At 39.7% G+C, this 25,226-nt stretch overlaps 2 protein-coding genes across 4 annotated transcripts; one reads left to right on the top strand and one right to left on the bottom strand.

Annotated features, from left to right (window-relative positions):
* Positions 1 to 75: 75 nt before the first annotated feature.
* On the bottom strand, positions 76 to 2,773 carry DDX28 (DEAD-box helicase 28). Its single transcript, XM_015640077.3, has one exon. The coding sequence runs from the start codon at positions 2,753 to 2,755 to the stop codon at positions 740 to 742; it is 2,016 nt and encodes a 671-aa protein (XP_015495563.2). The 5' UTR covers positions 2,756 to 2,773; the 3' UTR covers positions 76 to 739.
* Positions 1,730 to 19,633, top strand: DUS2 (dihydrouridine synthase 2). Of its 3 annotated transcripts, none has more exons than XM_015640080.3 (16): positions 1,730 to 1,789; positions 2,784 to 2,923; positions 3,807 to 3,852; positions 4,545 to 4,636; positions 5,537 to 5,580; positions 6,218 to 6,278; positions 7,531 to 7,578; positions 8,177 to 8,242; positions 9,843 to 9,913; positions 10,307 to 10,393; positions 10,499 to 10,667; positions 11,603 to 11,724; positions 14,404 to 14,547; positions 15,768 to 15,855; positions 16,509 to 16,582; positions 17,793 to 19,633. In XM_015640080.3, exons 2-16 carry the CDS (start codon positions 2,801 to 2,803, stop codon positions 18,028 to 18,030), a joined length of 1,473 nt encoding a protein of 490 aa, XP_015495566.1. In that variant the 5' UTR covers positions 1,730 to 1,789; positions 2,784 to 2,800; the 3' UTR covers positions 18,031 to 19,633. The 3 variants fall into 3 exon arrangements, with proteins under 3 accessions (XP_015495566.1, XP_015495564.1, XP_015495565.1); XM_015640078.2 differs by lacking the exon at positions 1,730 to 1,789 and adding an exon at positions 2,365 to 2,455; XM_015640079.3 differs by lacking the exon at positions 1,730 to 1,789 and adding an exon at positions 2,568 to 2,649.
* The last annotated feature ends 5,593 nt before the right edge of the window (positions 19,634 to 25,226 follow it).

Below are 25,226 nucleotides of genomic sequence, written 5' to 3'. Positions count from 1 at the left end.
TTTTTGATTTTTACAGTCAGTTCAGAAACTGAACATGTCACTACAATAGGCAGAAAAAAAATGGGCAGAAAACACTTTAGGGTTTTTTAGTTTTTATTTAATATAACATGAAGGAGCAAGATCCCATTTTCAGTGAAAAGTAACCGTAAAGTAACAAATTAAGGCCTTGAAAGAGCCTCAAGCATTATTGTGCCTTCTCATTCTCACTGTATATTATGGGTATCCCATCTAGAATTCTCTGAATGAACTGCTACATCACAAGAAAATCAAGAATCCTTTGTCCTTTAGTCCTTTGTGTCTGTAACTAGTCACGTTTTAAATGCTGCCACAGCAGCAATTTTTAAGTTTTAATAATGAATGTTACAGATGGTGGTGGGCAGTAATTAAATGCAATAGAGCTGTATATCATACAGAAATACATTTATTTGGATTTGAATTTAAATTATGTCTCAAAATAAGCAAACTAAATCAACTGATGAAGTAGTTCTTCAGTATTCTCCAAAAGCATTGTTACTCACTTACTGGTTTCCTTTGGGAAAGCTACATGTTGTGATAGCTGTGCAGATGAATACTGCAGCTTCCAGAACAGTGCACAAAGTTAACCTGACCACCTAGTTCTGAAATTCAACTCTATTCTTTCAGTCTGCCTTACACATAGCAGTTTGTTCACTCTGCCTTAGTGACCTCAAGCAAGGTAAGCCCCTACCACGGAATGCCTGGCAACCTGAATTAACCTCCTTTAGGTGAAGGTAGAGTCCATTCCTGGGAGACCTGTCCTTTTTCGGGCTGCAGTCTCTATTTTCCGTACCAGGTCCACATCCCACCGATGGGTGACAAAACTAACCACAGCTCCAGGTGCCTTGCTCCCAACCCGACCAACTCTCCCAGCACGGTGCAAGTAGTCCTGTAAGGTGTCTGGGAAGTCATAGTTGACCACCAGCTGCACACTGCTGGTGTCCAGCCCCCGCGAGGCAAGGTCAGTGCAGACGAGGACAGACACGTCACCCTTCTGGAAAGAGGCAAAGATGCCAGCTCTAGCAGCTGCTGACATCTGACCCTGCAGCCTCACGTGCTTGATTTTGTGGTCGTCCAGGATATAGCCCAGCCAGTTGACAGTGCTGGCAGTGTTGCAGAAGATGAGAACAGCCCCGCCAGATGACGGGCGCTCCTTGAGCAGCTGCAGCAGTTCGGGCAGCTTGTCCCGGCCTTTGAGGCGGACAAACTTCTGCTGGACGTGAGGCGGCAGGCGGTGCAGGCTCTGGGTGCTGAGGGTGACAAACCGGCCCACGTCAGTGAACTTCGCCAGCGTCTCGCTGAGCCCCGTGGGGAAGGTGGCTCCGACCACCACCACCTGCGTCCTCTCCTCGTCGGGACCGACTGGCCCGGGTGCGCCGGCGGCCAGCGGCGCGTGTGCCAGGATCTCCTCCAGCAGCTCCGTGAAGGACTCGTCCATCAGCGCGTCCGCCTCGTCCAGCACCATCCAGCGCAGCCTCTCCAGGGCCAGGAAGCGCCGCCGCAGCGCCTCCCGCAGCGCTCCGGGGGTGCCCAGCAGCACGGCGGGGCCCGGCGGCGGCGCCCACAGCTGCCTCCGCAGCCCGCCCGCGGCCCCACCGCCCGTGAGGCCGCGCACCGCCAGCCCCGCGGGCGCGCACAGCGCCGCCGCCACCGCGCCCACCTGCGCCGCCAGCTCCCGTGAGGGCAGCACCACCAGCCCACGGGGCGCCGCCGGCCCCGCCGCCTCCGCCGTCACCTCGGGGCGGCCGAGCAGGCGCTCCAGCAGCGGCAGCAGGTACGCCAGCGTCTTCCCGCTGCCCGTCTCGGCGGCGCACAGCGCGCTGCGGCCGCGGCGCAGCGCGGGGATGGCGAGACGCTGCACGGCCGTGGGCCGGCCGATGGAGAGCCGCTCCAGGCCGGCCAGCAGCGCCGGCTGCAGCCCCAGCTCGGCGAAGGTCGGGCCCTGTCCCGTCTCAGCCGGCGGCGCCTGCAGTGCGGGAGCCGCCTCCTGCGAGGGCTCCAGCTGGAAGTAATCCCCGTACGCCTTCCGGTGCTTCCAGCCCGCCGACACCAAGGGCGGCTGCTCCCAGCGCCCCACCGTCTGCCAGCGGGGCTGGCTCAGCTCCGGCCGCCGGCTCCGCAGCAGAAGCTTCCCGGGACGCGGCGCCGCCGCCTCTCCCTGCCCGCGCCGCCGGCGCTGCGCGCCCCGCTGCAGGCGCTGCCGTAGGGCCCAGGGGACGCGCACCACGACCCCGGGGGACTGCGGGCTCCCCGCCGCCGCTGTTCCGCTGCCCGCCGGCCGCCGAGGCAGCAGCAGCGGGAGGGCGAGCGCCGGCCCGGCCCGGCCCAGCGCCATCGCGGCCCGCACGTGGGGCGGCGGCGCTGCCCGATGACGCCTGAAAGAGGCGCTGGCCCCGGTTCTCCCCGCCCCGCCGAGCCGCGGCACAGCCACGCCGGGAGGGTGAGTGCACCGGACCGTGCCGCTCCGTTCTTTCACCTTTTTCCACTGCCGGCTGAGAGCCGTCACCGCGCCGCCACCGCGGGAGCGGCCTCGGCCCTGAGGGGCTCTGGCAGGGGCGGCGCGGGGCCTCTCGCTCGGGAAGGAGCCGGTGTGGCGAGGAGCATCTCCCGGCGCCCTCGGCTCCCTCAGGCTGGGTGAGCCTGTTCCCCGCTGCCCGGAGAGCCCTGTCACACCTGGCGGGGGACCCACCGCCCCTTCCCGGCAAAGGACTGTGTTTGCGGGCAGGAAATGACGCTCCATGGTAGTCCCCCTGGGCTCTGTCTTTCAGGTGGTACAGCAGCAGGAATGACGGTGAACACCCCGCTGTGCTTTAGAGGAAAGAAGATCCTGGCTCCAATGGTGCGAGTGGGAACACTTCCAATGCGTCTGCTTGCTCTGGACTACGGTGCCGATATCGTATACTGTGAGGTATGGAGAAGGAGTAGATGAGGCGTTTTTATCTGGTAACATTAAGAAAAGTACAAATGGACTTTTTTCATTGTATGACTTGTTCTTTTTACACATAGTTTTCCACTAAAATGAGGAAAGAAGAATCTCTGTGTCTTGAGGCATTTCTCTGAGCCATTTTCAAGTTATGGCAAACGCATATTTTAAGGCTGTTCAGTAGCTTCAAGTACTTTAGACAGAACACCATAACAATTTCCTCAAGTTGTACTTTCATTTGCATTTGAGGGGGTAGTATATTTTTTTCTATTTCTTTTTTCAGTAGAGTCAGAACTTTGAAGGAACTTTGAAAACTGACTTCTTGTCTCATCTGGTTAGTTCTGCTGTGCATTCGTATATTTCACTCATAGCATTGCTCTCCTTGTTTCTTAAACACTTTCTTTAAATCTGGCTGAAATTGAGGTCTGGGGTTCCCTGCAGAAGAACTTCGTGGACCTGTTAGAGTAGATCCAGAGGAGGCCACAGTGATGATCAGTGCTGGAGAACTTCTCTTACAAAACAGGCTGAGAGAGTTTGCTGTGTTCTCTTTGGAGAAAAGAAGGCTGTGAGGAGACCTCGCTGAGCCCTTCCAGTACATAGAGGAGGCTTTTAAAAAAGAGGGAGAAGAACATTTTACAAGGACAGATGGTGATATGACAAGGGGGAACAGTCTTAAACTGAAGAGAAGAGAGCTTTAGATTAGATACTAGTATTAGTATTTCTTTAAACAGAGGATGCTGAGGTATTGGGACAGGTTGCTCAGAGAAGTTGGTCTCTCTAGATAATTATTTAATAAAATGGGCAACTGTTTAGAGCTGACTGGCTTAAACAATTCAACTCATTTACATTTTTTATTCTTTCTGCTCAGGAGCTGATTGACATAAAGATGCTGCAGTGTAAGAGGGTTATAAATGGTAAGTATGGCATTTCTTTTGATAACACCTGTAAGGAGTCTCTTCTAATTAAGAAAAAGGGTAATTATTTCTCTGAAGCATTTTTCTAGTGGTTATAGTGATGTATCAGTACATATAATCTCAATGAATTGTGTCTAGGGGCTTACAGTAAACTTTTGAAGTGCTACCTTAGACCTGTCTGCTGCTGTATAGTTTGAAACTTTAGTTTGTTTGTTTGGACTGCAGTAGAGACAGTTTCCAACCATGAGTCTTTTTAAATGTTAGCTGTTTGTGACATGGTACTTTTAGTTCTTCTGCAATAAGAAAGCAACATATACGAGATCTCTCTGTTTATCATTCATTTATTAACTTGATGGGCTGGACTTGGAATAACACGATTGTCACTGTAAGTTCTTAAAGTTTTTTAAAAGGTATCTTTGAGACCTGGCCCTGTTTGAGTGGCATAGAAACAGTTGTTTGCAGTGTTCCTGTTGGGAAACAGAAGTTCACTACAAATCTCCTTTCTCCTCCTGCCCCTTCCCAAAAATAGTACTGTTCATTCTGGCTAAGTCATCACTGGACTTCGATACTTTTCAAAGAACATCAAATGACTTTGATGGCATTTCATTTATATACAAATATATGACATTTTTTTAAATTTTTACATTTGTATAGAATTTTTGTCTGTTTTATCTGTTTCTCATTTCATACAGAAGTACTTCAAACAGTGGACTTTGTTGCACCTAATGAAAGAGTTGTTTTCAGAACTTGTGAAAGGGAGAGAGAACGTGTTGTCTTCCAAATGGTGAGAAACCAGATACTCTTCTAACAATGTAGTGAAATGAGGTAGTGTTGGTGACATGTTGATGTCAGCCTAAAGCAACTCTCCCTGATGCAGACTGTCAATTTCTTGATGTTTCCAGGGGCAGGTAAAGTTTTACATCAAACATCTTGCAGAATTTCTGAGCTGTTGGTACAAATCAAGATTCTATCTGTTTTCAAAAGAGGTGATTAAGATAACCTCTGTGCTCTCCAGCAGCTTGTTTTTATAACAGGTATCTTAGATGTAAATTGTGCTGATGTCTGATCACACGTTGAAGTTTTTCACTGTCCTATAAACAGTCCCAATGGAAGGACTGAAAGAAATGGCATTGTTGAATGTAGATAAGAGAGGATTAATTGGTGCATTAGCATTGCACAAATGGATTAAAGATTCTCTATGAAGAAGAGAAAAAGACAGTAATTTGCTCTTAGAGACCACTCTGTAGGACAAGAGATGATGGGCTTGGAGGGAGGGAGTAGTGTGAGTGGACTGCATTAGATACTGAAAAGACCTTTTTCAATGGTAATGTAGCCCTGAAATAGGTTGCTTGTAGAGTCTGTAGAATTGTTATTAGTGGAGGTTCTGAAGAACATTAAAATAGTTACCTATTGCTGCGGGGCAAAGAACATTGGATATTGCTGTAGGTGAAGAGGGCAGACAGACCTCTTTGGATCCTTTTTGTATCACCTTTTATCATCCAGTGGCTGACTCCTGTATGTGCTGTAGGTAAATGTTTTAAGTATCCAGTGTGCCTCTGAGTGGGTCTCTGTCTGTAGTAAATGTTCAGAACAAATACAGTTGTACACAGGTGCAAGTAAGCACTTTGGTTTTTAATAATTTGATGATATTTTGTAATTATAAATCCTCTTCTTTTACCAACAGGGTTCAGCAGATGCTGAAAGAGCCCTGGCAGTAGCTAAGCTTGTGTAAGTCATCTACTCTCACCCCCTTCCTATCACGGGTTTGTCTGGGTTTTTTTTGTACAAGACAATTTTTTTGTAGAAGACATTTCTTTATGATTGAGAGCATCAGGTTAGCTCTTGATGGAACCAGGAAAACTTCAGCTGCATATATTCTGTGCTGGCATGGCTTTTTGCTGGTGCAAATGTGTCCTTGATCTCTCCAGTATGAATGGGTATTGCACAGCTGCAAGACCAGTATACCTGAAAATGTCCCTTACCGTTTGTGGCTTAAAGCCTCCAGTAATGTGTTGTGCCAAAATGAAAAGTGACTCTCAAAAAGGAGGTCTTAAACCTCCATTTAAATAGATGGAAGTTTCAATAGGACTTGCTGTAGTGAATTTAGTGGTGGATTTGAGTGCTTCTGCACAGCAGTGGTTATTGAAACCTGTGGACAGGGTGATCTTCAGACTACCATTAAAATTTTTATATTTAACTTAAATAAGTGAGAGGCTTAAAATTCAGAAGTTCAAGCAAACTTTACCTTAAGTGTTCATTTAAGCCTTGATGATGATGGAACAAATTACTTGGAAGGAAGGATATCTGTTTCTTGATATTTGTTCTAATATGCTAAAAATATTTTAATTTTTTCCTTCTCTCTCAGAGAGGGTGATGTGGCTGGTATTGATATCAACATGGGATGCCCAAAAGAATATTCTACTAAGGTAAGTAGATTTTGATTACTCTTAAATGGGCCTTTTCTGTCTTTCTGGTGTGGAATGTGAAATACACGGTCTAGTTTGCAAATTCAAGCAGTAAAAATTGCAGAAAAAAATAGAATTTAATTTCTTGTAATAAACAGAAGACTCTCAAAAGTGTCACGGCCCTAATACAGTAAAATAATGTAGGCTGTTAGAAATTAAAGTCTTAAAGGCTAGATAAAATGAAGTGTTTTGTTTAGGGTCTTGAAATGTTTTTCTGACATCATTAATTTGTTGGGTGAGTGAAAAAAGTTCTGCCTAGCTTTAATAAAAATTGAAATCAATTTGTCATCTGAGTAAATAGATGGCAAAAAACAATCACAATTTAGTAATGCTGAATTCAGTTATTTGTCAATTTTAAGTGGGAGGACAATGGATCAGTTAAAACCTGATTCTGATTTATTTTTTTTTTGTAGTAAAGCACATGCAGTTCTAAATTAAACTGTTACTTCTAGTCTGTGACTAGAACAGAGCATTCAAACTGGTTGTTAGGACTGTTAAGCCATGTGGTGCAGAGATAAAGGATCAATAAATTGCACCATGGCGCTCCATTTTGATGTCAGCTGCTCCACAGAACCATAATTAAGATCAAAACACCAAAATATCCATCTTGTACTAGAGTGAAAGATCAAAACTTCAACTGCTGGTGAATGGTTATTCTCCAACAATAGTTCTGGGTCAAAAAAGTTTGTTCAAAAAAGTTGGTGGCCTCTGCATCTATGTTTGCAGATGAAACAGTGTGGGAAAAACAGGTAAAATATTAAATTGTTCATAACTATGTTAAATATTCATTGTTTCTGTTCAATAAAGGCACTTAATTTGTCTTAGTCTCTTTTTTAAATGTAGGGTGTAGACAGAAAGTACTGACTTAAGGACCTCTCAAATGTGGTGTGTAATGTTAAAACAATAAATCTTTTCAGCTGTGAATTAATGAGGAGAAACTGGAAGATTATATTTGCTCCAAATAGCTTTTTGAAATCCTATACATTCAATAAAGTGATGAGTGCAAGTTGATGCCCTGAATTTCTGCTTAATTATTCTGATAGGTCTAAGAAATGTTGCATCAAAGTGTTCACTGATGCTCCTGTACTTTAAATTTTGCTATTTTTTTCCTTAATACAACATTGTGCTTTTGTTATGGTCTGCTATTAGGCAAAACAATTGAGTTGAAAAATGTGTTTGCCTGATGAGTAACAGCTTCTGTCTATTTTCCCAGGGAGGTATGGGAGCAGCACTGCTGACTGATCCTGACAAAATTGAGTCTGTAAGTATCACCTCATGGGGTTGGAGCTGCCTTGGAAAGAATTGTGCATTGTGCTCTACTGGCAGCAGGAATGAGTTGCATAGACAGTAAATTTATGATTGCTGGAGTGGAATATTCGATTTAGGACACTGGAATTAAGGTTATAAACAAATATTCCTAATTTACTTCTCATTTCCATTATCTGGCCTATACAATTGCTAGCTTCTTTCTTCTCAGTTTGAAAACTTCCAGTGTGGTGCAGTATTTGTGAGTTTTATGTGTCTATGCATGCAATCTGAAATTATCAGAGTTCACTGGCCACCTCATATAAAAAGCAGTGTTGAAACTCCAGCAGCAGTTAATTGCTCTCTAAAAATCCAATTGAAATCAGCAAAGAAGTAGAAGTAAAAATGTCTTAGACTGGAAGCAGGCTTGTGTGTCTACTGGATAAAATGGTATATTCAGTTACAGATTGTATATGTCTGCCTAGCATGTAAGATTCTTTATAGAGGAACAGTAAACAGTATTACATTTTTCTAACATTTTCAAGAGGGAGGAGTTTTAGTAATGCCACTGTTGTGATCAGGATTTTGTCTTCCTTTTTTCTTTTTTTTTTCAGATATTGACCACCCTTGTTAAAGGAATTTGTAAACCAGTAACCTGCAAAATCCGCATTTTGCCCTCAGTAAGAACATAAATCATTGTGCTGAAGTATTCAGCTGTAATTTCTGCGATTTATTTATTATCAGTTAGAGTATATATTGTTCTAGTACGTTTCACTGTACACCTGTTGCTGTGAAATTACAATTTGTAATTGCTGTCCTAGCCTAAATGGTTATCTGACCTGCAGGTGCACAGTGACTGTGGGCTTGTCAGATTCCATGATATGCAAGGGCACAGAGGCTTTTATCCTCTAAATTTCTCAATTGACTCATTTTTATGTCATAGAGGTACAAAAGGGTTTAGGACAGCACCCTCGAGGAGCCAGTAGATGCTGTTAATTCCCGTTTTTCACATGAAGTAGCCAATAAATGGTTGTTTTCTGTTCTTTCTGACTAATTTTTCTTCCATACTGTTTTTCTGTTCTTGCAGTTAGGACAGCCAGTGAAGTTACAGGGTCTGTCTTTTTCAGAATCTTTTCCCAGACTTTTTTTACAGCTGATGTATCTTCCTTACTGCCCTTTTTTTTTTGCAGATGATTTCTCTACATATTTTTAAACCTCCAAGAGATGATTTGCCTTCTCTTTTAAAGACTGATTATTTTGCATTTGGTTATTAAATTACCTGCCTAGATACTATGATTGCATATGACCTAAATAGATATTTTAGTAGATGGATGAGCTGTACCTGAGCCAGGTTTGCTCAGAAGTTGTTTATTGTTGGGATAAACAAATGAATGTGAAAAGAATCAGTAACCCAGTCTAAGATCATTTTGGTTCTGAAGTATTAAATCTGAGAACTGGCACCTTTATCCTAGAGCATCTCCCTTTTTGTTTCAAGCTGGTTTTGCATAATGTCATCCATCAGAACAACAGGTGAGCTTCTGGCTCAGCATCCCTGCCAACTTGGACAGTTGCAGTTTCCAAAGACTGAATCTGATATATTTGGGATGAGCCACAGGTACTCCTCCAGCTCTTGAAAGGAAAATTTGCCTTAGGTTTTTTTCATTCTCCCTTTCCCTAAAGATGCATAAGACAGGCTGACACAGCAGTGTGTCCATTTTATTTCTGTTTGTTAAGGGCGTTTTAACTCTTTGAAAATATACTGGGCCTTTTGATTTACTGGGCACATATGAATATCCTTAGAATTTTTTAGATGCTGATTAACGTTTTTAAGACACGTCTGAAAGGAATATTTATAGTTGTTTGATTGCATGTTAGGTTGATTTCAGAAGACATCCTCTTACTGAAAAGCATTTTAATTACAATTTAGAGAATAGTCATTAGGACTTGCTAATCAAGTGTTCCAATCATTTTCAATTGACAGTCTGAAAATCTGTTGGAAAATATTCTCCTGCTACAGAGTATTATGTTACCTGGTTTGAGAAAATTTGTAATCTGTATATTCAAGGAAGCATTGAAAATGGATTCTTATTTTTTCCATAGCATATAGTTCTTTAACACATGAATATATTAAATGGTTGTACGTGTTGGGTGTTACTGTTGAAAGTCAGGAATCACATCCCTCTTGATAAAAGACTTGCAGCATTTATTTGTACAGTGGTCTCATGATAGTTATTCTTTTTGCTTTGAATTAAAATCATATCAGTCTGTCTTATTCCTCAGGTTGAGGATACTGTCAATCTGGTGAAGAGAATAGAGAAAACTGGCATTGCTGCCATTGCAGTCCATGGAAGGTAAATTGATTTTAGGTGAGAAAGACTTTTTGTTTGTTGATGAGTGTAGCACAGTATGACTGATGTGAGTATACTCTAAATGTAATATGTCCTTCTGATTTCAACTGTTAACTGATTTTGTGTTCTAGGAAATCAAACCAATAATTAGGGAATTGAATTGCTTGCTGCTCTTTTCCTAAAGAGCATAAATATTTTCCTAAATACACGTTTTCAAAAACCAAATAAAACTAAAATTATCTTGCATGCTTTGTGTCTAAAAGATCAAATACATAAAATAAATAAGCTGAAACAAGTATATCCCAATAATCATTGTCACATCTGCTGTGGTTTAGAGATCTGTAAATTCCACAGGAAATTTTTGGTCTTGTCTTTTTTTGTTTGTTTGTTGGAAAGGAAGAAGGAGGAGAGGCCTCAGCACCCTGTCCACTGTGATGTGATCAAGGCCATATCTGAAGCTGTCTCCATTCCAGTAATAGCAAAGTAAGTTGGATTAATTAGCTCATTATGGTTAGGTGCCTGCACTTAAGATTTCCAAGTGCAGGAAGAAGAGCCATGATTAATTATATTAATGTTGTTAATTTTTAGTGGAGGATCTCATGACTTCATCAAAGAATACACAGACATTGAAACCTTCCAGAAGGCGACAGCTGCCTCATCAGTCATGATTGCTCGTGCTGCCATGTGGAACCCCTCTATCTTCAGAAAAGAGGGGTTTTGCCCCTTGAAGGATGTCATGCAAGATTACATCAAATATGTATGTTTTTTTCTAAGATCTTGTAATTAACATTGTTTAGAATTGTTAATCCAAATCGTACTGCCATATCTTAATTCCATTTCAAAGTGTTGGTTCTGGGGGTATTTTAAGATAATGCATGTGACACGCAATCAACCTGCAATCAACCCCTGCTTCCTCTGTTTGATTTTGTTCAGAAAAAAAAATGCTTTTTCACCCTAGTTCTGTGTCTTTGGAACATTTACGAGATTTACCAGACTATCTAAAAATGTAAAGAAATTTAAAACTATGTAGTGCAACTCTTTCAAAGTCACAGTTGTACAAATTGAACAGAATATTATGTACAGTGCACAATATTGAATATACAATATTGAACACAGAAGTGAAGGAATATTAAATACTCAGTTGCTCCTAGATCAGTTTTTAGAAATTAATTATTTTCACAAATACTGTCAAGAAATATTCACAGTAGGGAAGCAAAGGGAATGATTTGCCAATAAGGTAATGCTGTATTGTAGTGCTGTTGCTCTATTAGCCAGGTCATCTCATATATGAAGTTTTATCCAGTATTCAAAAGACAATATTTTAATGACATAATAGGAAATTAGTCAGAAATCTGTAACTTTGATCACGTCATCAGTTCAAATTCTTTTTTTTAACTTGAGCTTGCTGTTAATCAGCTACTTACTAAAATATCAGTGCATTGCTAGTCAATGATGTAACCAGGTCAACTCTTTCTTCAGAAGTATATGAGTTAGTTGAACTTCAGTTCATGAAGTCATGCCAAAATAATCAGATTATAGTCACACCCATGGGTAGTATTGAGTATGTTACTGAGGAGATTGCACTGTGGTTTTCTTTTCAAAAATAATTGTGAAAGTCATCAAGACACCATGTGCAGTATAGAAGATAAATTTGTTTGGTGTGTTTTTAAATTCTTTGTCTCTTTCCATCAGGCAGTGAGATATGACAATCACTACACCAACACCAAATACTGCTTGTGTCAAATGCTAAGAGAGCAGTTGGAAACTACTCAGGGTAAGAAGCTTCATGCTGCACAGTCCACACAGGAGATCTGGTAAGCATGGACTTGAGAAAAGGAGTAGTACTCTGTCAAACTTGCACACCACTTCCCTGTCTAGCACTGCCTGGCATTTCACACTGTCAGGAGAAGTTGCAGAAACCGCCCAAAAAGTCCAGATGGGAGATGTGAAATAACAGAGTCAACTTTTCCAGGTTTCCCCCATGCTCAGATGTTAAATCTTTAGCCCTAAAGTTCTCTATATTCAGCATGCTAATTTGAGTGGTGCTTCACTGAGTGACAGGTATTTATCCAGTATTTGCATGAAGTGATTAAGAAAAATTTGAGCTTGTCTGAAATTTTGTTGAAGTTGTCTTCTTCCAAGGATCTTTATTTGATTTAGCTTTCCCTCTTGCATGTAGTTTTTTTAATGTTACTGGAATATTTACAATACATTTGTTTTAAAATGAACCCTTAGAAACCATATATCAGGGTTGTATGGTACTTAAATGTAGTTTTTTTGTGCTGCTTTTCACACTTGGAATATCTTAACGAATGATGGCAATCTTTTTGAGGAAACGTAGTAGCTTTAAAGAATCTTACCATCCTGCACATCTGAAACAGAGTGGGTGAAATTTTTCAGTGGGAGAAACAGAAATGAAAGAAAAAAAATTTTGAAAGAAACCATAAAATAGGCAGATGAATAAAGAATTTGCACAGAACTAGGGGAGTTCAGGTTTGGACACATCACAAACTGAACAAAATAAAGCTCTGAGCTTGCATGTGTCATATCCATGTTGTGTGTTATAATTATCCCTCTGATGGAAGGGAGGGGAAGAGTTTCCTTGTCTTTTTATAAAATGAGCAGTCTGAAACTGTTTGATATATAATGTGTATAAAAATGGATGGAAATACTGAAAGCTTGAAATATTTTGAAAAATAATTTATTAGTTTCTAGCAAACCCTATTCAGCATTCTTTTCATGTCCAAAATAAATGGAAATGCTTGCAATCTTTTTTCAATTTTATTGCCTTTTACCAATTTTGGCTTTCTATAAATAATTCTGTCCATGATTATTGCCTTACAGTACAATGAAGGGAATTTGTATTGCATATATAAAGTGAATTAGCCTTCATTATTCTTAAAGGAGCAGTGTAATCCATGAACAACATTTCAACTTTGCAAGTTACTTTTCAATTTGTCAACTTAAAGAATTTAACACGTTTTAGTATTAACAGACAGATTAGGTATTAGACAGTAACAGACTATCTATTTTGATCATAGATTTTGAGTTTAGGAAAAAAGATGTAGTATAGATTGGAACTCAAATCTTTTGCAACTTAAAAAAAGTCGTATCCCAAATGGCGTTGGTGTTTTCTGCTGCACAAATAGCAATGCATAGTATGCAAAGTAGATACTGTAAAGTAACAGTTTTATACAGGTAATTAGAGATGTCATAGTTCATGCACATAAACACTGGATAGAGATCTAGTGTAAAACTGTGGGATTTATGTGCTATGCTTAGCAATTCTTTAGGGACTTCCAAAATCAAACTCTTTGTTTTCATACATGTGATGCAATACCAACTTCAAAATGGGCTAAAGCAATGAGTGTGAAGAGAGGGGGACAGAGAGAGCCATTTGAAAATTTAGGGAACTGCTTTCTGCCAGCACACTTGATCTTTTAACCCCTGTTCTGAACAACCTGTTTCCTGTCCAGATAACTGAGGAACAGTCAGTTTTCTAAAATGCAGCAGTTTATCTTCAGACAACAGTAGTGCATAATTCTGCTGTCTCCTGGTGGTGAGGATAGGGTACAGCCATTTGAGCTTTAACCTCAGTGCTGAATGTAAGAGAACAGCCTGCTCCTGTTCCCACAAAACATTTACATAGCAATGTGTAATAAATTTGCCTTCCCTTAGAAGCATAAGTTAGTATTGTTCAGCTTCATTGCTTTTTTGCCTGGAGCATTGGAGATGGCTTTCTGGGCAGAATTCATTTTGTCATTGAACAGCCCCATATCAACCAGCATCCTCATAACAGAAAAAGAAGTTTCTTTTCTGCTGCAGGTTTTATTGCCATTATCTTCTGTAGAAAATCAATAGTCTCATTTTTTCAAAGTAGATCCAGCCTGCCATGATTTTGAAATTTAAAAGGATTTGAGGCTTTTGCCTTTGACTAAAATCCTGGTTGCTCCTTCCCTTTATTTGGGCTTGTGAATAATACTCTGAAGTCAGAAAATCAGAGATATTGAGGGGTTTGGATGCTATAGTGTTTATTGCTTATAGTATTTTTAATCACTATAATTAGAAGAAGAATCTTTTCTCTACTTCTTGCTTGTATTGCCCTTGTGGAGCTGATGGAACAGATTTCACTCTGAGATGTTTGTTCGCTGATTCATCCAACTGCAAGTTACTCAAATGAGCTAATAACTTGAACATTGCAGGACCTGTATTTCTGACTGATGCTGCCTGTACTTCCAGGCTACAAATTGTATGTGTAGTGCTGGAGATCAGAATATTCTTTTTCTACTTGTAGCTCAACAATGTCTGGTAAGAATTGAAAGAGAAACAATGTAATGCTACTGTGCAGAATATAGGCACACTTCCACTTCACTCTCTGTACTTTTAACATATACTATAAACACAATTGATTTCTACATTTTGTTTCTCTGTCATAAAAGTGATACAAAAGTTTGTAAATTGATGTGTAATATAAAGGAATTCTATTTGCATAGTGAAGTCTTTGAAATGGGTGACTTCTATGAAGAAACCACAGCTATTTTTGAAGCAAAGAAAACATCTTTGGAAACCAAGATGCAAGATGAAGATGACCAAATGGAAGATCCAGATGTAATAAAAATGGCTGTTAGATTTGACAAGTAAGCATGCTAATCAAGTTGTTCACTCTCTTGCATCTTTGAGTAATAACTGTGAGGTTGACAGTGTCTTAACAGTTTTTTGAAAATGATGATTTGCAAAACAGTACTTACTGAGTGAAGTCCTATAAAGCAATAAGTGAAATTGCATAATCACCACTCTTCCTGTGCTATCTGGATGTTGTAGGATGTTCTTTAGTTCCAGGCTTCCTGAGACTGCTTAATTCTCTCAGTTAACTTGTTAGAAGTGCTGAGTGCTCTAAAAGAGAGAAAAAATAACATGTCTGTGTAGAAAAGTGTATTACAAAGATGTAGAGTTCAGTTAGTGAAATTTGACTAAAACATAATAATTTTTCTATAAGAAGTCCTGAACAAATTTTTTAATTAAATTTAATAATAATAAAATTTAATAATAATAAAACTTAATTTTTAAACAAAATTTTTAATACTCTTCTTAGAGTATTCTAACATTCTCATCTGAAGTCTTCTGTGTTCCACTCATAAGCTATTCCTTGAAAAATTAATTCATTGAGTAGAATTCTATTTTATATAATTTTTAATTATATTCTGCGAAGCCTGTATAATTGCTGTTACTTTCAATGTGAAACTCGTGTTTGCTGATTTTGCTAAGAGGCCTATCGAACAGCTCAGGAAGAGTAGGATATGTAATATGCTCAACAAATCCAGTCATAATGCTTTAATATTTAGAGGATATATTACCTGACTCCTTGAGAACTGCATACAGATTTTATAATCATTTTTTTGTTCTGCCACATGCAAGGGGCAGTAATTCTGTGTCAGTAACTGAATAAATTCCTACATTTCCTACCCTTTTTTCATTTGATTATTGCTTTGTAACAGAAGCAGCTTCTCCTTTTTTCTACTAGTTTATAATTAGTACTTATAATAAGCAGTACCAAACTGTATCTCTTTTCTGTGTTGCATATTTAGTTAGAATGTCCTTTCTGGTAAGTATCTCTTCTCCAGCTGTATTACTGTGGGATGTAAATATTCAGGAAGAATTAATAGAAAACTTGAGATTTTATTTTAGATGTTTTGTCACACCTATTATTTGAGTTACCTAATGAGGAAGAAGCATCTTTTTCATAATATGAGCTGTAAAATTAAACCTCAAATATCTGGTAGAAGTAATACAATAAGCAGCACCATCTGTTTTAAAATAGAATGTTGCACAGTTGTTGACCACAAATTTTTCTGCCTAGGCGAGAATATCCACCACAGATCACTCCAAAAATGTATCTTCTGGAATGGTGTAGGAAAGAAAAGCATCCCCAGCCTGTTTATGAAACTGTGAGTCAATGAAAAGCCCTTTCAAACCTCTTCTTCTGCCTTGTATATGAAATTAAGTATTTTAGGACTCAAGGTACTGAGAAATTCTGCTTCCCAGTCTGGTGTAGCTCTTTCAGAAAGCAGCTGTAGAAATGGTAATGCACACGGGTATAAAAATAGCAGCTTATTTTACTAGAAAATAAAAAATTAAAAGTCAGACCTTCAGTCTGCTTTTGATTCATGTGTGAAAGAAGTTGCTGTATTTTTTTGGTCATTATGTAGAAGCCCATGGCTGACTTCCTTTTACTACATCTGTGAAGTAAAGAATTAAGTCTTGTAATGTTTTCTGTTGCTCACTGTTACAGAGAGGAACTGTATGGGACAGGAGCACCTATTTGGTTAGATGGCAACATTATTTGATTACTTTTTATTTTTGTAAAGCAAAAAATATTTGCAGCTTGGACAATTGCTTAATTTTTTTAATGTTGATTATGTATCGTGAAATTTATGGTCTGAGTTAGAGTAATTTCAAAGCTATCTTACTTGTTATTCTTTATACCTATATACCTTTTAGTCTTTATACCTATGAAGGAATGTTGATGATGTTGTTTCTTCTGTAAATTACATGACTGGTTTTTGACAGCCCCTTCCCTTTTAATTATTTTTTTCTACAGGTTCAAAGACCACTGGATAGATTATTCTGTTCAGTAGTGACAGTAGCTGAGCGAAAATACCGATCAACTCTGTGGTAAGCCATCCTTAATGTGTTTTTCAGCTGGATTTTTGTTTCTGAAATGTTGCTTAAAATGTTACATTAAAAGGGTATTCCAGTTTATTCCAGTTGACTCTAATAAAGGTCAACTAAAAGCTACCTCCTAAAGCTATCTCTAGAAGGGAGAAAGGATTAAAAACTTCTGAGAATTGAATATGACAAGAGGAGGTAAGTACTGGCATAATCAAGTAAACGGTTGCAGGTTTTAATTCACTTTTTGTTAGTCCACTAGTTGTATTGGAAAGGGAGAAAATAGGTGACCCAGTTCCATTCTGTATGTGATGAGTTCAGAAAGAAGCCAAGGGAGGCAGAAGGGAATGTTGGAGGAGGTTATGTCTTCAGCCACGGCAGCAGATCCATTCCCAATAAGAAGTCAGGACTGAGAGTCTACATCTAGTGAAGCAGAGGACAGTACACTGAGTTCTTGGAGATCACAGTTAATTAGCAGCTACATCCAGGGCTGCTGTAAAGTTTCATGATGGTATTTTATACAATCATCTGTTAATACCAGAGCTGACTTGAGGCATTTTCACCTAAGGTGATCTTGATTTAACTGCAAAGCTAGAGCTCAGCACTGAACATTTTAAACAGGACAAGTGCACACAACTGCTTTGCAGCCTTCCTGTTCAGAGACTTTAGGAAGTTAGGCTGATACGAAATTTTGAAAGAAAATGTTTTAAAATACTGACTTCCACAAATGTGTGATGTGCAGTCTTTCTCAGAAATGACAGAACTTTTATTATTATGGAGCAGTTCCTGCTTTTGTCAGCATCAGTGAACTTACACATCTGCCAGAGAGTATACCTACGCCTGAGCCTCTTTCAAGAAGAGTGATCCTTCATAAATGTTTTGTTTAGTGATCAGATTTGTAAAAGTTTCCTTTCTGAGGATTGTGTGGGCCAAACACACATTGACTGTGTGCATTTGAAATGAAGAGTGTTTTGAGAGACAAGACCTGATAGAGACAGATTTTCTAGGAATATTGCATCAGAAGTGATGCATCAACACTTGACACCTAGCAAGATTGAAATAATTTCTGGAACTGACCAGTTTTGTTCCTCTGCTGTGAGATGGCTACAAATGCTGTTTGTTTCATGATGTTGCATCAGAGACAGGAAGTTGTGTCTTGGCAGTGTAGAGACCTCAGTTTCTACTTTTACGTGTGCTCTGTGTGCTTGCTCTTCAGGGACAAGTCCAAGAAACTGGCAGAACAGGCTGCAGCTATTGTCTGTCTGAGAACGTTGGGTGTCCCAGAGGGAAAGCTCTGTGAGGGAGAAAATCACCTGATTAACAAACGCAAGAGGGGAGACCAGGAGCGCTTGATTAGCAGAGACCATGGAGAGGATCTTGCTGAGCCTTCCCATAAAAAAGCTAATTTTATTGAAGAAACTTCTGACAGGAATGTGCCGAAGATGCCACGATAGCATGGAAATTAGAGGTTTCATGCCTGTGCAGCCACAAATGAGATCTTATTTGTATATCTTGCTGTTCACATTTCATTTGGATTCTCTCAGAGACAGATAAATTTCCCAGTTGTGAAAAATGCCACTGAGATGTTTACTGTTCACCACTCACTGTCCCTATGGTGCCTTTTAGGTGATAATTAGGAACTTGATTTTATAGAACATGGAGAAGTTAATCCCAATAATAAACTTTTTTAAAATATCAGGTATTTTAAAAGCAATTTTGTCATTGGTTTCATTACTTGTTTTTTATTTTTAGTAAGTCTGCAGTGTGCTGGTAAGAGATGCATTAATACATCATCCACAAGCAGAGGAATGAAACTGCAATTAATCAGAAAAATCAATGTAGGAAAATAATTACTAGCAAAGTAGACATGGTTGTATCAACTGAGTTTTATGCATGTTTTGCAAACTTTGTTTACATTCCTCATGTATATCAAGAAGAAGGTTTTTTTTTTAGAGAGAAGGACTTTAAAATTGTAAGACAGTTATTAAAATAACGTTCTTCTGTGATAATTTCTACTACATTTTGCCTTTTAGAAATGACAGTAGAATTAACAATCCTTTCCTGGTCTTAGGTGTTAACAATTGTGTCTTCCCAGTAAGGAACTGGCGCCACACCTGGTAGCAATGACTTTTTTGAATGAAGGCCCTTTGAGTTTTGTCTTTTGGACTTGAAAGTCCTTGTAAATGTCTGCAAGTAGATTACTTGCAGTAATGGCCACCCGAATATGGCCTTGCATGTTCTTGAAATGTGACCTTATTTGTCTCAGTAATCAGCTGTTGGTGATACAGGAGTCTTGATCAAAGGCCTGTGTTCTCTCCTTTGTTTTCCATCATCACAACTTCCTATTAAACTGTAAGTAAATGCTGTATGCCAAGAGAGGATACAGACACTGTCTGATTCATGGCAACTCAGCTGAGCTTGTCTGATATAAATTAGAGTTCTGAATCCTCAAAAGAATGCCAAAAGAATTCAGAGATTTCTGTTATTAACAGTTTATTGAAACGGTGGCTTAGTTTCCCCCAACAGTGTGAGGGATCTTGAGATTTGCAGCTCTGGTATGAGAACAAAGTGATGGGAATCTATCGTGCCATGATCTCTAAACTACTTTTTATAAAGAATGTGCAACATATAATTCATTTGCTCATAATTCATAAATAATCTTTCTATTTAAAAATTTGATTCTTTTCCTCAAGTGATAGTGCCAAATTAAACTTTCTTTTAAAAAGGAAGAACAATGTCTCATCAGATAATATTCAGGGTTGTGAAGATAAAATGTCTGCTGTTTCAATTAGAGTAATAGACAGTAAATCTATACAGTCTAGGAAGAAGGCAGCTTTCCTTGTTCAATTTGCACATTGCAGTAAATGCACTTTAATATGTTTACATTCAATATCATTTAGTGCTACAGTTTTACTCTGAAGCACTAAAAAAATTTGCATTATTAATCAAATTTCAGAAGTAGCCTGTTTTCTAGTATAAGTTCTATCTGGATAGCTTACTTTTGTCAGAACTATTTGGAGCCATAATAATAAAGAAAAAGTCATTTTTAGGACCTGCTACCGGTGTAGTTTGTAAGGTCTAATGTAATAGAATCATGGAATGTTTGAGTATGGAAAGGACCTCTGGAGATGGTGTGGTCCAAACCTGTGCTCAAAGCAGGGTGAACTAAGGTTTCCCAGGACCATGTCTGAGTGGGTTTTGCACATCTTCAAGGATTGAGACTCCACAGCCTTTCTTGGCAACCTCTTCCAGTGTTTGAGCACCCTTAAGGTAAGCAAAAGTGTGGAGTTTTTTTTCCTTTTTCTACATGGAATATCCTGTATTTCAATTTGTGCCCATTGTCTTTCATCCTGCCACACAGAAGGATCTGGCTTTGTCTCATAGTCATTCTCTAAAAGGAAAATTGAATCTTTGGTAATATAGGTGGTGATGCTTAAGTACAGTGTGAACTTGTATGGCAGCACAATTACTGTGGATCAGTGGAAGATACAGTGGATTGGGATGAGTTTATAGATAAGTCAGTCATGAAGAGCATGTTATTTCTCTTTTGACCCAGAAAAAACCACGAAAAATTTCTCAGGAGAAAGTGCCACTGCTGACTTGCAATTCTTACAGAAGCAAGATAGGGTCATTGAGTTTAGAAGGTAAGGCCTTCATAACAGTGTTTGTACCATGGGGGTTTTTATTTCTGTTACTCTGTCATGTGATGTGAATGTGCATCCTCCTGCCTCCTTAGTGAGGTACACCCTGTGCAGACTTTTCACATTGCTTCCTTCCAGCCAGTGACTCCATGCAATTCAGAGCACAGGTTTGTGGTGAGAGGTGGGTGTTCCAGTGTTGCTTCAGAAGGTGGAAATCTTGGGTTCATTTGAACAGCTGAGCAGATTTATGCAGGATGCTGTCAAAAATTCACATGTAACTGTAATAGAAAATAGATACCTTAACACAGGTATGAGTACCAGCCTGGAGTTGCTTTATTACTCATATTACAGAATATGTGCCTTGGCTTTGCTGCTGTAGAGAGTTGGATAAAACTTGCTGCATAGTTTGCTATGAGCAAAATAAATGTTAACACTAGTCTGCAAAGTGTGTGTATTAAATCAAATGGGTGCTAAATGTTGAGGGGTATATTTTTGTTTTCTAATAACTGCATGTTTTCAAATCCTTCCTGAAATTATTACATAGTTGCCAATGTTACACTGACTCCTCTTAACTCTCTGCACTGGTTGTACACATTAGCAGGGTTGTCTGTGCTGTAGTTATGGATAGGCCAAACAGAGCCTGTGAAAATGACAGTGAGGAGTCACTCTGTTGGAATGAGCTTTTAATGCTAAATATAGAAGGCCTGCAGTTCTGGCAAATGGCTAGAAAGTATAACATTTGACATCTTTGATCAGTTTCAGGAAGAACCAAAGAAAAGTTGCTCTTGTGTATGTAGATGTATGTGCTTGTCAGAATGTTGTGATTTAATGTATTTCTGTTACATACTTTGATTCCTTGTAACTCTCTTAGAACTAAAGTGTGATGACTTATCCTACTTCGATCATTGAATTCATCCTACCCAGTTCTACAGACAGGATAATTGTATTTATCGTGTGTGTTCCCTTCTCAGCACCGGTGGTAATTACTTCTGTGACCAGTGCTTTCCTCCTAGAAATCACTACATCCGCATTGCTTTTAAAGAGCAGCTGGTTACTCTGAGTTTCTGCCGTGCTTCTCTTCCCTGCTGTGCCTTGCTGAAACAGAAGGTGGCAGGTTTTTTTATTGTTTTCAGAAAAATACCGCTGACTTCTGTGGTACCAATCCAGTCATTGCACTTCAGCATTCTTGCATAGGGTGGCAATTGAGACCACAGCTGGATTGGAGGATATTTAGCTTCACTTTTCAGAAACCTCTTTTTATTTTTCTTTTTTCTCTCTCTTTTTTTTTTTTTTTTAATTTAATGTGGTGTGAATATGATACTTGGTCAATACTGATGAAAGCTGTGCTCTGTGCTCTATTTTAAGTATTTGCTTAGTGAAAATGTTTCACTATTAATCCTGTGGAACCCTGTGAAACAACTGGAGGGTTTTTTGTTCCATCAGCCAAAAAAGCAGTTGTATTTTTTCACTTGCTAGTGATGCTGCAGGGAGTATTTGTAATGATACCTGCCGAAGTGTGGTCCATGGGTGTGTGGAGAACTATAACTTGTCCTCCCTGTATCCTGCTTACTAGAAATGTGAATGGGAATGCAGAGATATTTTTACCAGCCTTTAGTGTGGATGCACTCACTGTGGGTCTACCTCCAGGGCCTTGCTGGCTGGAATGCTTTTTGGAATGTCCCGGGCTCTCAGCCCAACCCCGCCCTGGAATGTGAGGTTAAATGTTGGCGGTACAAATACAGAGTTTGAATATCAAAATCCTAGAGTTCCCCAGCACTGCAGTTTCAGACTGGCAAGTGAGCCACATGTCAGCTCAGCTGCTCTCCAGTTCAAAGAATAAGTGTGCCTCGGGTTGCTGGGGAAGGAGAGGGAGGTGGGATGGTTTTTGTTTTGGTTTGGTTTTCACTTACCCGTTATGACATGCAAAAGAACGTGCTTTTCAAACACATCAACTGGCAAGATTGTGAGAGGTCCCAGACAGGTGTTAGCTGGAAAGAGTCTTCATTCACAAAAGCATTTTACTGCCATTCTTTAATCAAACCTAGGAGCTCAACATAATGAAAGCTATTGCCTTTTTAAACAGGAACCTACTTATATTTGGACTCTGAGTCAAGGAGTGATGAGATGGCCTGTAAAGCTTAAGTTCCATCTGTGCCACAGTGCAGGAGGCCAGTGCTTGAGGCTTTGAGTCAGAGGTGCTGATGAGAAAGCTGATGAAAAACATTGAAAGCTAAGCATGGAAAGTTAGTCTTTGGTGAAGAGGGGGTGCATCAAGTATTGCTAAAAAGCAGTTGCCTAGGTCAGTCAAGGAGAAGAACTGCTGAGCTCCAGAGGGAGTCTGGTTCAGTCACCCATATTCCAAGGAGCTCTAGCCTCAGTGAGCTTTGTGAGAGGAGGCTTAAAATATGCCTCGCTTGTGGTGTTCACTTAGCTCCCAAATGAAATTGTGTTGCAGGAGCTAATGTGAATCAGCTGTTAAACATCTATCAGTTAAATAAATAAATACTTTTCCCTTGCCCTGGTGTGGTGGGACAGTCTCTGTTTTCTGTTTTTAAAAATTAGTGTCTGCGAGATATCCTCTTGTGAGAGTTTACAGAGCACTGTAGTACAAATCTGATACTTTGCTCATTTTAACTTAACTTTCCTTGATAAACTCCGTACATTTGTAACTGCTTCAGTATGTCATTGTGTTCCTGTTCAACTGCCTTTAAAAATCATTGCTTGGTGATTGGAACCAATGGATATAATCTAAATATAGTTGTGAATGTGTGTTCTTTGATTAGTATTCTGTTGCATAGATCTGGCAGAACTGGATTTGAATACAGATCTTCAACCTACTTTTTAGCTGATTTAAAACTGTATAAGCATGTTTTTTCTAATGCTTTATTTGTTGATTTACAAACTTCTCTAAGCAATGCATGCCTGTGCACTTGCCACTGCCTGTGCACAGGTGTTAGCATGGATTGTCAGCAGCTGGTCGTGGGCCTTCAGGTTAAACTTCCTAAGAGAGACTGATAAAGTAGTTTCCTTCTTTGTGGTCAGAGAAAAGTGAGTGTTATAAAGATATTTAACTAAAGCTAGTACATTTTTACTTTTTCTAATCTCAGGTGTTGGAAAATATTATCTTTTTGAATAAAGAAAAGTCATGCTGTAATTGAAATTCATTGGGAGGCTTCTCAGTGACTTACCTGGTTTGGTTCAGTGTATGCTTATTTACCTAAGAAATTGACTACTGTAGTTTAATTTTCTAATTTTCTTGAAGCTTTTCAGGCTGTAAAAGCTTCCCCCCCCCCCCTTTTTTTTTTTTTTTTTGGTAGTTTACTGCTTCATTTGCTCTCTGAATTGCTATAAAATTGAAAGCAAACTTTCTGGCCATCTGTGTATCCATTCTAGTTGTATACTCATACTAAATCCCAACAAAAAGTTTAAAAACTGAAACCATTGTTTTCTTTTGTGCTGAAATAGAGCCAAATCCTGGACACCAGACAGAACACAAACAAACATGTGTGGGTAGAGGCACCTATATGAGCCACAAAACCCATGAGATCTGAAGGGTGTTAAAAACAATGTGGGGCAGTTTCACTTGAGCAGAAGTATGCATTTATTTCCCCTGTATGGCGTGTTTGTAAGGGTGTTTTTTTTAAGAGTTAATTTAACATTGTGTATTCAGATCCTTAGGTGGAAGGGAGTGGAAGGTGGAGTGTTCACAAGGGCATCAGAGGTATGAATCAGGGAGGTGCAATATTGGGACTGCAGGATTCAGGCAGTAAATCACTGTACAGTTAGACCATGATGCCTACCTGTCACATCAGTGGCATGGTAATTATGTCATGCTGCCCTGTGACATTCTCTTATTACAGCTAATAGCAGCTTTCGTATTTTGCTGTGCCTGAACATGGAAAACAGTTGTAGTTCTTAGAAAGTTTATAGCCTGTAGGCTATAGAAATACTGCATTACGAATGCTGAATTAATAGGTATTTAATAAATTATCTTCTCTCCATTAACTTTTATCAGCATGCCAAGTGTTGCAATGTAGACTGTAAAATCAGTGGTAGTTTGTTCATTGGTGTGGGTAACATGCATGATTGCAGCATGACTTGAGAGCGCATATCCCATCATGGCAGCAATGCTGGGTGAAGGCATAGAGAGAAAAAAAATAAGATTAGTTACTGCTGTCTTTCAGTGCAGTAGTACTGGTACAGCATTTACCCATAGATTAAACATTTACCCCTTTTCTTGTCTTTGGTTTTAGTATCTAAACTTGTGTCTGTAGTAAGATTCTCCATTCTTTGTTAGAGGCAGAATGTCTACCACAGCGTTTATCGAAAGGGATGCCTTATGCCACAAAAGAAAACAGAGCTCATAGTAGGATGGAGGAAAGAGTTTCCATTTAACTTTGTAGAAAAACACACTGAAGACAAACAGATTTGATCCACCCACACTTTATTTTCTTCATACTTCTTCATTAAAAAAAAAAAATTAGATTAAGAGGAGATTTTACAGAAAACGTTGCTATATTTTCATGAAAGGAAGAGCTAACCTCATCCTGTTAGAAAACATCTTGCATCTTCATCTATCACTGCCTGACTGCTATTGTGTACTGTTTTCCTCTCAGCCCAGCCTGTGAATTCACCGGATCACCTGGCTGGAGAGAACATTTCACCCACACAGCTCACTCCTCTCACTTCCCCTGTGCTTTAGAACCCTCCGTGTCACTGTACTGACAGTGCAGACTCATAGTGAGCAGCTAAATTTTATTCCTTCTTGCATTAGGAATTTTTATTGGCTGTTCTAGGACTGTGACTTAATTGATTGTCACTAAATACAACTCAGCCCTTAGAGAAGATGTCTGCAATTTTTAATAGATTTTGGGATATTGACAAAAGCTAATCATAGCATATTGATGATACTCTTCACTCAGGTCTGTGCGGATCAGGAAGAGGGTATTCAAATGGTAATTCAGGACAGTTTCTGCTCAGGTGTTTTCTTAGCCTCACTGAGCTAAAGT

This window comes from Parus major, chromosome 11 (genome assembly GCF_001522545.3).
Source record: "Parus major isolate Abel chromosome 11, Parus_major1.1, whole genome shotgun sequence".
Classification (NCBI taxonomy): Eukaryota; Metazoa; Chordata; class Aves; order Passeriformes; family Paridae; genus Parus; species Parus major.
This window is presented reverse-complemented; position numbering and strand designations above follow the sequence as displayed.

Coding starts and splice junctions, on each gene's coding strand:
- DUS2 (XM_015640080.3), top strand. CDS start 2,801: ATGACGGTGAACACCCCGCTGTGCTTTAGAGGAAAGAAGATCCTGGCT. Junction 8,243..9,842: donor AAATCCGCATTTTGCCCTCA/GTAAGAACATAA, acceptor CTTATTCCTCAG/GTTGAGGATACTGTCAATCT. Junction 9,914..10,306: donor GCCATTGCAGTCCATGGAAG/GTAAATTGATTT, acceptor TTTGTTGGAAAG/GAAGAAGGAGGAGAGGCCTC.
- DDX28 (XM_015640077.3), bottom strand. CDS start 2,755: ATGGAGCGTCATTTCCTGCCCGCAAACACAGTCCTTTGCCGGGAAGGG.